General features: G+C 46.8%; 1 protein-coding gene across 1 annotated transcript; it reads left to right on the top strand.

Moving 5' to 3' along the window:
• Positions 1–331: 331 nt before the first annotated feature.
• On the top strand, positions 332–12,923 carry LOC137166300 (uncharacterized). Its single transcript, XM_067567952.1, is given in 4 exon segments — positions 332–428; positions 9,088–10,088; positions 10,090–10,837; positions 10,840–12,923. Coding segments are annotated over 4 exon segments (3,930 nt in total).
• Positions 12,924–13,612: the final 689 nt, after the last annotated feature.

Below are 13,612 nucleotides of genomic sequence, written 5' to 3'. Positions count from 1 at the left end.
GGTCCATTAATGGGGCCCCTGTGCCCTACAACAACACAAATAGTAATAAGAAAAAGATGGGCTTAAATAGAGAAAATGCAGCCTGTCCATAGAACCCTTTTCCATGCTCCTTTGAGCTCCACTATGATGCACTTGAGTGTGTCCCTGAAATGATGCAATGTCATCCTCACAAATCTGTGTGTTACTGTGATGCACCAGAGCACCTGGTCAGGAAAGGTTTGACATCGGCAACCAAAGAGCCGTGTTTGAATCTGGTCCTGGATGGGCTTCAGTTTAACTCCTATTATTTCCTGCAGGTGAGACACAGAGGAAAGCATTTGGACATTCAACCATGGCTGCGTCACATGCTACAATTGAGATGCCTGCTCTGGGCCGACCTTTCCAGCTGGGGATGCTGTATGACTGCCGCAATGAAACCCTCATTCCAGGTAATGCTGGTAGCCCCTGAACTGGGGCGGGAAAGAAGGAAAGGGACACTCCCTGAACCACTTTATAGCAGAGAGTGAGCTGATCACAACTGGCCCGTAAACGCTTATGGAAACAGCCCAGCACATTAACACAGGGGTCACGGTGTGGGGTTTTTGGATGGGGCAGCATGTATGTGCATTGGGATGGTGGCCCTTCTGACATGCAAGAAAAGAGCGGTGTACAAGTGAAATGTTTGATTTCCCAGTTTAATAGAACTCCCACCAGTCCAGCACTGGAGTACAGCCCTATCTCACAGCATCACATACATGTTGGGCTGGAAGGGACATCATGAGATCATCCAAACCAACCCCTTGTGCTGAGGCAGGACCAAGTAAACCTAGCCCATCCCTGACAAGTGTTTGTCCAACCTGCTCTTAAACACCTGCAATGACAGGGATTCCACAACCTCCCTGGAAGCCTGTTCCAGATCTTAACTACCCTTGTAGGAAGAAAGTTTTCCCTAATATTTAACTCCCTAACCCTTCCTGGCTACAGATTAAGTTCATTACTTCTTGTCCTGCCTTCAGTGGACATGGAGAACAAGTGATCACTGTCCTTTTTATAACAGTCCTGAACATATTGGAAGATGGTTCTCAGGTCTCCACCTCAGTCTTCTTTTCTCAAAACTAAACATGCCCAGTTTTTTTAACCTTTCCTCCTAAGTCGGGTTTCTCAATTTTTATCATTTTTGTTGCTCTCCTCTGGACTTTTTCCTCTTTGTCCACGTCTTTCTTAAAGTGCAGTGCCCAAAACTGGACACAGTTCTCCAGCCGAGGCCTCACCAGTGCAGAGTAGAGCAGACAATTGCCTCCTGCGTCTTACAGACAAGACTCCTGTAAATACGTCCAAGAAAGATAGGGACCTTTTTTGCAGCTGCATTGCACGGCTGGCTCACATTCAATGTGTGATTCACTCTAACCCCCAGACCCTTTGCAGCAGCTCCACCACCTCGCCAGTTATTCCCCATTATGTAGCTCTTTGTGCATTTGATTTTTCTTTCCTAACTGCAGTTCTCTGTATTCGTCTCTATTGAATTTCATCTTGTTGATTTCAGACCAATTCACCCATTTGTCGAGGTCAGTTTGAATTCTAATACTATTCTCCAAAGTGCTTGCAGCCCCGCCCAGATTTTCACATTCTGGGGTCCAAACAAGACTGGTGCAGCATTGAGTCCCCTCTTACCCTCTTCAGTGCCTTACAGCTTTGCTATTGTAGCTCTCTGCCCGGGACACTCACCGTCAGTCACAAGCAGGCACTCTGTCTGTGCATTGAGCAGCACTGGGCCAATGCTTTGGGTCCAAGAGCCTGCCTAAAATATCACAGATTTCCACTGGTCTCTCCCAGCACTGGGTAACAACTGGCCAGGTGACTCTACTCCACTCTCTTCCCAGCCCCAAATGAGAGGAAAGGCTGAATCTGAAGATGTTGTGTAGGAAGATGTAGGAAGACACAGGCTGGATGTGAGAGTCCAGGGAAAGGACTGAGTCAAAGGTGACACCAAGCCTGTGGGTCCAAACAACCAGAAGGATGGAAGTGCTGCTCACATCAAATATAAGTAGCATAAGGCAGTGCTTCCCAAACTGTGGGTTGCAACTCAGAGAAATCACAAAAGGGTCCCAGCTGGTCTTACAGTATCTCCCCCACCTAGAGAGCTTTCTTCAACGTTTTCCCTGCTGACTCAGGGCCCTGTAGGTCCCTTCTTCCTTGCAGTATCTACAGATTCAGGGCTGGTACAACCACTAGGCAAATTAGGTGATTGCCTAGAGCTGCAAAATTTGGGGGGTGGCAAAAAACTATGAACTGAGGTTAAAGCACAGGGGATGGAGCGATGTGTTAAGGGTGCTTGTGCAGTGAAGTGCCTGGGCTTTAGTGGCCACGGGCCCTGCTGTGCTCAGTGCTCAGCACCCGCTGTGGAGAAAGCCAGGCTCCTCCCCCTGGTGCTGGGATCACTGCGCCCCACCGCCCCAGGGATAAAAACAACATGAGGCAGACAGCCGGACCTCCTCCCCACCTGCAGCTCAGCACTGGACCCCCCACTTCCCCACCCTGGCTCCCTCCAAGTACCAGCACTGAGTACCCTCTAGCTCCACCTACCCTTCTGCATCCCCTGCAGCACCCCCATCCTGCTTGACTGCCCTGTGGCACCCCAGAGCCCCGCAAAGGCCTGTCCCCCCCAGCAAAGGTCATGTGGATCAGCTGTATCAGTCTTGAAGCAGGGGTGGCAATGCTTTTTTGCCTCTGTCTTCACAGACAAGGTCAGCTCCCAGACTATTGCACTGGGCAGCACAGAATGGGGAGGAGGTGAGCAGCCCTCAGTGCTGACAGAACAGGTTCAGGACTATTTAGAAAGGCTGGACATGTACAAGTCCATGGGGCTGGATGCAATGCAACTGAAGATGCTCAGGGAGTTTGCTGATGTGATTTCAGAGCCATTGGCCATTATCTTTGAAAACTCGTGGTGACTGGGGGAGGTCTCGGATGATTGGAAAAAGGCAAATATAGCGCCCAGCTTCAAAAAAGGGAAGGAGGAACCGGGGAACTACAGACCAGTCAGCCTCACCTCATTCCCCAGAAAAATCATGGAGCAGGTCCTTAGGGAATCCATTTTGAGGCACTTGGAAGAGAGGAAGGTGATCAGGAACAGTCAGCATGGATTCACCAAGGGCAAGTCATGCCTGACCAACCTGATTGCCTTCTCTGATGACATGACTGACTCTGTGCATGTGGGGAAAACAGTGGATGTGATATACCTTGACTTTAGCAAAGCTTCTGATATGGTCTCTCACATAATTCTTGCTAGCAAGTTGCAGAAGTATGGGTTGGATGAATGGACAGTAAGGTAGATAGAAAGTTCACCAGATCATCGAGCTCAATGGGTAGTGATCAACGGCTTGATGTCTAGTTGGCAGCCAGTAACAAGCAGTGTGCCCCATGGGTCAGTCCTGGGGCCCCTTTTGTTCAACATCTTCATTATTGATCTGGAGGATTGGGTGGATGCACCCTCTGCAAGTTTGGAGATGTCACTAAGCTGGGTGGAGTAGGAGATACACTGGGGAGTAGGGATAGGATACAGAGTGACCTAGACAAATTGGAGGATTGGGCCAAAAGACCTTGTTGAACCTCATCAGATTTCAAGTGCAGAATCCCATGCACAGCTACAGACTGGGGACCTACTGGCTAGGCAGAAGTTCAGCAGAAAAGGACTGGAGGGTTACAGTGGACAAGAAGCTGGATATGAGTCAGCAGTCTGCCCTGGTTGCCAAGAAGGCTAATAGCATATTGGGCTGCATTAGGAGGGCATTGCCAGCAGGTCACGGGAAGTGATGATTCCCCTCTATTCGGCATTGGTGAGGCCACATTTGGAGTCTTGTGTCCAGTTTTGGGCCTCCCAGTACAAAAAGGATGTGGACAAGTTGGAGAGAGTCCAGCAGCGGGCAACAAAAATGATGAGGGGTCTGGGGCACAGGACTTATGAGGTGAGGCTGAAGGAACTGGGCTTGTTTAGTCTGCAGAAGAGAAGAGTGGGGGGATTTGATAGCGGCCTTTAACTACCTGAAGAGGAGTTCCAGGGAGGATGGAGCTAGGCTGTTCTCAGTAGTAGTAGATGCCAGAACAAGGGGCAATGTCTCAAGTTGCAGTGGGGAAGGTCAAGGTGGGATATTAGGAAAAAGTTTTTCACTAGGAGGGTGGTGAAGCACTGGAATGGGTTACCTAGGGAGGTGGTGGAATCTCCATCCTTAGAGGTTTTTAAGGTGCGGATTGACAAAGCCCTGGAGGGGATAATTAATTGGGGTTGGTCCTGTTATGAGCAGGGGGTTGGACTAGATGACCCTATGGGGTCCCTTCCAAGTCTGATCTCCTATGATTCTATGATTCATTTATAGCGCATTGTCTGTGTGACAGACAGCAATCCCATGCACTACGGAGCACCATATTGTATCATGTATCACTGTGGGCCAAGGGACATGATTAGCACAACTCCTCCAGCCATCACGATCAGTGGGGGAAGGTGATTAGGATACACTGTTCATAACCCTTAGAGAAAGCAAAGCACAGGCACTGGCCTATAGGCAGACTGGCTTCCTGGGCATAGCCCACTGTAGCTATGCAGACTTAAAACCCCAGTCGGGAGGGAAATGCAGGTGTCACCGAAATGCAGGCGATGACTGAATGCTGAAACTTGTAATTGGGGTTCCTGAAGGGACCACAATAGGAGAATACAGGTGCAATTCACTGAAACTGACAGTCTGAACGAAGGAAATATTTGGAAAAGTTCTCACATTTCTCACGGTGAGAAGTGTAGAACAATGAGACTGTACAATCAGTATCATAGTATTCTGCTTTGTCACGTAAAATCAATCAAATCTGTAATTGTAAATGCAGAATTTTTATTCACACTAATGCACAATGTTAATTTTCAAAAGTTAATGGGGGCGTAAGGAGCGCAAGGCTGAAGGTTCTCCTAGGGCGCCGAATACTCTTGCACCAGCCCTGTGCAGCCATAGCATAGTGTCTCCTGGGCTTCCCCCTTCACTTCAACTTACTGCTCTTTTTATCCTGGGCTCACCTGATTCACCCGAGGCGGGGCTTTTCCTGAAATTAGGGCTGACTTAGCCCCAGACTCTCCAGGCCATGGGGCAAGCCACCTTGTGACAGGAACTCTGTGCAAGTTCAGTGAATGCACAATGGTTAATCTGGGCCTGGTTACCCACCCAGCGTTTTCACAGTAGATTGTTAAAATGGAATGTTCATGTGTGCAAAGCCAACCTGAATGCTAAGTATCGGGGGCGGGGGGGGGCGGATGTATTAACCCAAGGTTAGCCCAAGGGGATCATGGCATGAAACATTTTGGAAAACACTAGTGTAAGGGATATGGTGACAGGGAAGATTAAGAGCTCATTTCTGCCATGATGACCTTAAGATGACACCGGGACACACATGAGGAGATGTCAAAGATAGGATAAAATTTTATCCAGGAAAGAAGGAGATAAGTGCAGAGTAAACAGGCAGATTTTTTGTAGTAAAAACTGTTTTTGAGTAACATCACCAATTTTTAGGGTGTAAGGAGAGAAAAGGAGGGGCCCCAGAGAGGAATATTGCAGCACCTCCACCAAAAGCTGGAGCGGGGAGGACACGCTGTTCATCATTTCCTTTAGCCTTTCATTCAAAGAAGGAAGAGAAACCAGAAGAGAAAGCAGCAAAACAACAAAATAACAGGATTTCAAGAAGAGCACGGTCAGTAGTGTTGGTAGAAGATAACAAGTCAAAGAGGATGAGGATGAAGCAGAGGCTGAGCTTTGGCAGGAAGAAGTCATTAAAGACTATCGTGAGAGCGGTTTCAGTGGGGTTCAGGGGCAGAAACTCGACTGGAGAGGTTCTAGGTTGCAGCTGGAGAAGAGGAATTCCAGACAGTGGTTGTAGACATCACATTAAATGAAGTTAAGATCAAAGAAAGATCGGGTGATAGTTGAAGAGGCAGGTGGGGTCAAGGATGGGTTTTATTATGGGAGTGTAGGCTGGCGACTTGGCCCAGCAGGGGTGTTGCTGCCCTTCCTCGGGCCCAGGCTCTGAGAAAGGCCCCAGCACCTGGCTCCAAGGAGAAAGTTAGCAGGTTCGCATGAGTCTTCAGCATCCGGCCCCCAAGCAGGGCAGAGCTGGCAAGGAGTCTGCAAGCACAATGCTCGGTATCCTCTGCAGCGGCACGCCCAGAGGAGACAAGCAGTCCCGGGGTGGCTACGGAAGGAGGGAGGGAGACGCAGGCCCACCCAACTCCACTGCGTCCCAGCCCAGGGCCCTATCAGTGGCAAAGGGATTCTGCCACTGGGTCAGTGGGGCTCCAGCCGCAACCGGCTGACACTGGTGCAACCACAAGCTCAGCCAAACTGTAGTCGGCCACCCCTGGGCTACTTCCTCCCACCCTGAACCTGGGTACCTGGAGCCAGGGGTCTTCCTCCGTGTCGCTGGGGTAGACAGCCAGCGGGAGTCCCACTAGTCCCTCACCGTTGGCCAGCGACAGGTCCAGGAACTCCTCAGGGCCCTCCGTGGATGGCAACTTCTCCAGCTCACAGGGCTCCGGCAGTTCCGGCAGGTGCCAGACAGGCAGCTCCTCTAGGTTGTGCCTGGCCTCGGGGGGGTTCCTCCCAGTCAGCAGCCTCCAGGAGCTCTTCCCAGTCACCAGGGCCCGGCAGCCCTGGCAGGCCCTTGAGGCTCCAGTCGGTGGGGTGTTTGCTCTGCCAGATACACTTGGCTGGATGAGAGCAGGAGCAGAGACAGTGGGGCGTGGGGCCGCATGGCACTAGGCACAATACAAACACACAGCAGCAGATGGTCTGTGTCTCAAAGACAGGACAGACACCGGATGAGGTAAGGGGTATAACACAGCAGCAGAGTGAGCAATGTGATGGCATCAGACATCAGATTAGCTCCAGTTATTTCCCCCCTCCCATGTTGGGTGGGTAGATCTTGAGATAGGAGAGAGGGTCAAATGGACCAAGTGTGGAAGAGAGTGTGGAGTAGAGAATATCAATGGCAAAGACAATGGAGGAGAGGGAAGACTGGGCAGGGAGGAGAGGACTTGGAGCAGAGGAGAAGTTGTGGATGTTGATGGATTTGGAAGTCATGGAGAGATTGGGCAGTGGGGGGGAGGAAACGAGATAAATTTTGCAATACTGAAGGAGACAAGGAAGTTGTCAGGCAGGAAATTCAATGATGGAGACAAAATACGAGCCCTGATCAAGGGATGTAGGTTAAATAAGGAAGTGAACGTGCTTAACAAATACAGGTCTATGCAAGATTCCGAAATATACAATCCTGTTACATTTTCCTTTCTCTGTCTCTGACTGGATCATTTCTCTGCATGTCTGCATATTTACAATTAGGAGCATCTTATTAACCCTCCCCCCGCACACACACACTCGTTGCTACGTGTTTTTTAGGGCCTCTAGGTGCTAGCATCAGAGAACACCAAAATAAATACTTCCTCTCAGTTGCCCTATCAGAGCAACTCCCCTTTCAGGGTGTGTTTGCGGAAAAAGAGGCATAGCTGAAGTTTTGCCGAACTCTGGCTATCACTGGCTGCTCTAACTTACACTGGGGGCTGAAGTGCCCCTGGTAACCTCCAAAATTGAGGAGCCACAAATATGGAATAAGAATCTTGGTCCCTTTCTCCCTTCTTCCCTCTTGGGTGAGCCTAGTTCAACTGGACCCAGGAATCTGAAATGGATTAATTATTTAAAGGTCAATGGCTTAAAGGATTTTGATTTTCAAGTTTTCCAACCAAAAAAATAAATTCATTCAACTTGCTTGGTCTCAGTCCAAAGAAAAGTTCAGCAATGGAGATAAAAGGGGGTTATAACTAAGTGAGGTTTCAACCTTACCGGGGCATTTGCTAACAAGAATTCTATAGCTCTAAACAGAGATGACCTCAGTGAAGGAACTATTCCCAAGAGCAGCAAAACCTGAACCTTCCAAGAACAGAAATCCAAGCCCAAGGCAATGGAAACAGTAAGAAGGTTGTTGAAGGTATAGTTTCAGCCTTAGAGTACCAAAGGGATCGCACTAAACTGGGTGGCTGGGCAACAAAATGGCCGATGAAATGCAATATTGATGAATGCAAAGTAATGCATATTGGAAAACATAATCCCAGCTATAGATACAAAATCATAGGGTCTAAATTGGCCTTTACCATGCAAGAAAAATCTTGGTGTTGTGGACAGTTCTCTGTAAACATCCACTCAATGTGCAGTGGCAGTCAAAAAAGTTAATAGTATGTTAGGAATCATTAGGAAAAGGATAGGTAAAACAGAAATTATAATGCCACTATATAAATCCACGGTATGCCTACAGCTGAATACTGCATGCAGCATGAGTTGCCCAATCTCTGAAAAGATATATTAGAATTGAAATAGTACACAGAGGGCACAAAAAATACTTAGGGATATGGAACAGCTTCCATATGAGGGGAAATTAAAAGAACGGGAATTGTTCAATTTAGAAAAGAGACGACTAAAGGGGAATATGACAGAGATCTGTAAAATCTTGACTGGTGTGGAGAAAGTGAATAAAGAAGTGTTATTTACCCCTTCACATGACACAAGACGTAGGGGTACCCAATGAAATGAATAGGCAGCAGGTTTAAAACAAACGAAAGGAAGTACTTCTTCACACAATGCACTGTCAGACAGTGGAATTCACTGCCATGGAATTCATATGCCATAGCGTAACTGGGTTCAAAACAAGAATTAGGTAAGTTCTAGTAGGATAGGCTCATCAAAGGCTATTAGCCAAGATGGTCATAGACACAACCTCATGCTTTGGGTGCACCAAAATTTCCAACACCCAGAAGCTGGGAATGGGCAACAGGAGACGAGTTACTTATTATTGCACTGCTCTGTTCATTCCCTCTGAAGCATCTGGCACTGGCCACTGTCAGAGACAGGATACTTGGCCAGATGGACCATTGGTGTGACCCAGTGTGGCTGATCTTATGTTCTTAATTCTACTTTCTGTATTTATTATCTGCATTTGAATTTCAGATAAAGTCCTTGAGAACAAATATGTCACCATATCAGATTCTTCTCTCCTCTGTCACTAACCATATGTCTATCTGTGATTTTCCAGGGTTCACTTTATGGGACCTGGAGACACTTCAAAACAATGTGGATACAAAACCACAACCAAAGACTGAATTTGAGATCATTGCATCGGACACCATTGAAGACAAGACCTCTGCCCTCAATGTCACAGCATCGCTGAAGGCCAGTTTTCTGGGGGGGTTGGTTAAAGTAGATGGATCTGCCAAATACTTAAATGACACCAAGAACTCTCAACATCAGGCCCGAGTTACTCTGCATTATTCAACAACAACGCAGTTTGAGCAGCTGACCATGAAACATTTAGGGCGCCAGAATGTCTCTTACCCTGAAGTATTTGACCAAGGCACGGCCACCCATGTGGTCACGGCTGTGCTGTACGGGGCTCAGGCTTTCTTTGTGTTTGATAGGGAACTTTCTTCTTCTGAGAACGTCCAAGACATACAGGGAAATCTCCAGGTTATGATTAAAAAGATACCCCTGGTCTCCATCGAAGGGGAAGGAGCTCTCAAAATGGATGAAAAGGAAAAAGCACAAGCTGAAAAATTTAGTTGTAAGTTTTATGGTGATTTTGCTCTTGAGAACAATCCAACTACTTACCAAGAGGCCATAAAAATATATTCCACCCTCCCAAAGCTGCTGGGTGACAAGGGGGAGAACACTGTACCAATGAGCGTCTGGCTGTACCCGCTGACCAAGCTGGATTCCAAAGCTGCTCAGCTGGTGCGTGACATCAGCATAGCACTGATCTTTGATGTTCAAACCGCCCTGGAGCAACTGACAGAGCTAGACATGCGATGCAACGACATGGTGAAGAATCCAATTGCCTCAACCTTCCCCGAAATCAAGAGGAAAATCCAGCAATTCAAAGCTCTGTGTAACCGATACAAACAGACTTTCCAGAAACAGCTCGCAGAAACTTTACCATCTATTCGTGGAGGTGGAGAAAATGACATAGACCTGATGAATATTTTAATCAAGAAAGATAAATCACCATTCAGTAACCAGCATCTCATGGAATTTCTGGATTAAAAAGGAAGAGGAGATTCAGTTAGTGGATATTTACCTTACCAAATTCAATAAAGTGGACACTATATCTTTCAAAAGAAAGCTAGACGAAATTTTACTAGACACCACAATTCAGTTCATTGTCTCATTTACATTCACCTCATTACAGGAAGAAGACGAATATATATCAGAGTTAGAACACTGGTTTCAAATCCAAACAGGGGGGAAAACATGTGATCCAAAAAGAACCAGACGTGTGCCTAAACAGCCAAAATTCAGTCCATGGGTCAGCCATATGAAGAAGTCTAAAAAAGCACTAGAATCTGCAAAATCCTTCTCAGATTTTGCCAGCATTAATAAGTCCAATGTGAAGACTCGGTTCATTGTGACCTCTGTTTTAAATAAGAACATTCCAGGAGCTTCTATTTACCTGTATGAAGGTGGAAAGCAAATAAGCACCGCATTTGAGCCTCCCTCAAAACCTCTTCCTCCAGTGATTGATGGAATCGGACATGACTGTGTGCAGCTCACGTTTAAACCAGCAGCCTATGGAAGGGCTGCGATAACCGGCTATTGGGTAGAGTACAGAATTGCAGGGCAGGAGAACTGGACGGCTGTGAATGTAAATAACGAACAAGAGACATTCACAGTAACCGGGCTACGTGCAAATACCGAGTACCAGTTCCGATACGCTGCAATGAGCAAACCAGGGCTCAGCAACAGCAGCAACGTGAGTGATACTGTGAAGACTCTTCCTACCAGCCCTCCTGGGGGCCTGAAACAGCTAAAGTAGCACCATCTGCAATAACCCTCACGTGGGAGAGTCCAACTGTTACTGGAGATGGAGTTGTTATAAAGGAGTATAAGGTGGAATACAAAGAGAAGGCTGACGGTGCAAGGCTTAGAGAGAAAGACAAATGGCTGGAACGAAGGACAGAAAAGAGAACAGAGTTCTGTAACGTTTATGGACTGATGCCTAAGAAGCCCTACAGATTCCGAGTGTCGGCTGTGTGTGTGGATGGGTCTGTCAGTGACCCAAGTGAGGAGACTCTGATTTCAACACCAAAGAGGAAAGAAATAAAGAAGCAGCCACATGATTCCCTTAAGAAGAGCACAGTGACAAGAGATGAGCAACCTACAACGTCTCCAGCAAAATCACAGACAGGTGCACAAGACTTTGTGAAACAAGGATCTCTGATAACTGAAGGGTCGCCATCAGTTTATACCCTTCCATTAGAGAAGACAACATTAGGTCCTAATGCATCTTACATAAAGAACAGGCTGGGAAAACAGAACCTGCTGGTCCCTAACAAAGTCATTATGGTGATGGGAGCAACTGGGTCAGGAAAGACTACACTCATCAATGGGATGATCAACTATGTCCTGGGTGTGCAATGGGAAGATGAATTCAGGTTCAAACTAATCCATGAAATTACAAACAGAAGCCAAGCCCAGAGCCAGACATCTGCAGTGACTGCCTACGAGATCAACTACAAAGAGGGCTTCCAAGTCCCCTACTCCCTGACTATAATAGACACCCCAGGGTTTGGTGATACCAGAGGGATAGACCATGACAAAGAGATAACAAGGCAGATCCGAGAGTTTTTCTCCACCCCAGGGGCCATTGATCACATAGACGCTGTCTGCGTTGTAGTCCAGGCCTCACTGGCTCGTTTGACACATGCCCAGAAGTACGTGTTTGACTCAGTGCTCTTCATTTTTGGGAAGGATATAAAAGACAATATACAAATCCTGGTCACCTTTGCAGATGGACAGACACCCCCTGTTCTGGAGGCCATTAAAGAGTCTGATGTGCCATGTTCTAAAGATGTTCAGGGCATGCCCATTCATTTCAAATTCAATAACTCTGCACTGTTTGCCAGCAATGCTGGAATTTCTGTGGGCAGTTTTACTTTTGATGAAATGTTCTGGAAAATGGGAGCGATGAGCATGAAGACATTTTTTGACTCTCTAGGTAATTTAGAAACAAAAAACTTAACACTGACGAGGGAAGTTCTCAGGGAACGGAAGGTGCTAGAGACGGCTGTGGAAGGCCTGCAGCCACAAATCAAAGCTGGCCTGATGAAGCTAGAAGAACTGAGAAAGACCCAGCGAGCTCTGGAACAGCACAGGGATAATATGGAAGCCAATAAAGACTTTGAGTATGAGGTAGAAAAAACAGTGCCAGTGCAGATAGAGATTACTGGAGATTATATAACAAACTGCCAGCGGTGTCATTACACGTGCCACTACCCCTGTACTATTCCGGATGATAGAGACAAGCATTTATGTTGTGCCATGGACAAGTATGGACATTGCACTGTTTGTCCAGGTAAATGTCACTGGAACATTGACTTCAATCAAAAGTACAGGTGGGATTATAGAGTAGTAAAAGAGAAACAAACCTATGCACAACTGAAGGAAAAGTATGAGAAGGCGTCTGGAGAGGTGATGACAACTGAGAAGATATTTGAGCAGCTTTGTCAGGAATATGCTAAGGTGGAAGAGAGAGTGCTAGAGATAATTGAAAGATCATCTCGCAGCCTCCAACGCCTGCAAGAAATTGCCTTAAAACCAAACCCACTGTCCACTCCAGAACATATTGACCTGCTGATCCTGTCAGAAAAACAGGAAGCAAAGCCTGGGTACCAGGAACGCATAAAATCTCTGAGTAAAGTGAGAGAAACAGCTGTGATAATAACCAAGATTGCCAATAAGGAGGAATTGCTGCCAGTAGAGTTGGAAATAGCTAACAAGACAAAGAGTGAACAAAAGTCATCTAAATTTCAACAGCTTCGTGGAATTGGTTTCAATATACAAAATTGGTTTAAACATAATAATGATGAAAATATTTAGAGCTTATTACACTTTCCAGGTCTGATTCTCCATTGCATTGCACCCTATGTTGTCACTTACAGATCTGCAAAGTGGGTTCAAATTTTATGTCAGTTGCAACCAGGTCGGAATGACATCCACTCTGCACTCACTTTGCACAGTGTAAACACCACAAGGTGCAGGGTAAGGGGGAAATCAATCATTTTGGCTTCAAATTGATTCACAAACTGGAACTTAAAAAAACCCAATCCGCACTTTAAATCTGACATTCATGTCTAACCCAGAAAGTAGATGCGTTTTTTTGGCCAAGGCCACCAGGCCAAGTTCATCCTTAGTGAACAAGATCCATTTTCAGTTCTGCACTCATTCCCAGGATGAGTTCCAGTGGATCCGTGTCTCTTATAAATGTTTGACAAGTGCAGAGCTTCCAAGAGCTCCTGTAGAAGTCAAGGAAACCAGATGGTTCTCCCCACTTGAAAATCAGACCCCTTGTTTTCAGATACTAGTCTGGGACTTGGGAGACCTGGGTTCAAGTCCAAGCTCTGCAACACTCTCCCTGTATGACCTTGGGTAAGTCCCTTAGGCCCAGATCCTCAAAGGTATTTAGACTCCTAACTTCCACTGATTTAACGTCACCCATTGATTTCAATGGAAGTTAGGACCCAAATACTTTTGAGGATCTGGGCCTTAGTCCCTCTGTGCCTCAGTTC

The sequence above is a fragment of the Emydura macquarii genome, unplaced genomic scaffold (genome assembly GCF_026122565.2).
Source record: "Emydura macquarii macquarii isolate MOO-44397 ecotype Brisbane River unplaced genomic scaffold, CSIRO-AGI_Emac_v2 contig_2830, whole genome shotgun sequence".
In the NCBI taxonomy this organism is placed as follows: Eukaryota; Metazoa; Chordata; order Testudines; family Chelidae; genus Emydura; species Emydura macquarii.
This window is presented reverse-complemented; position numbering and strand designations above follow the sequence as displayed.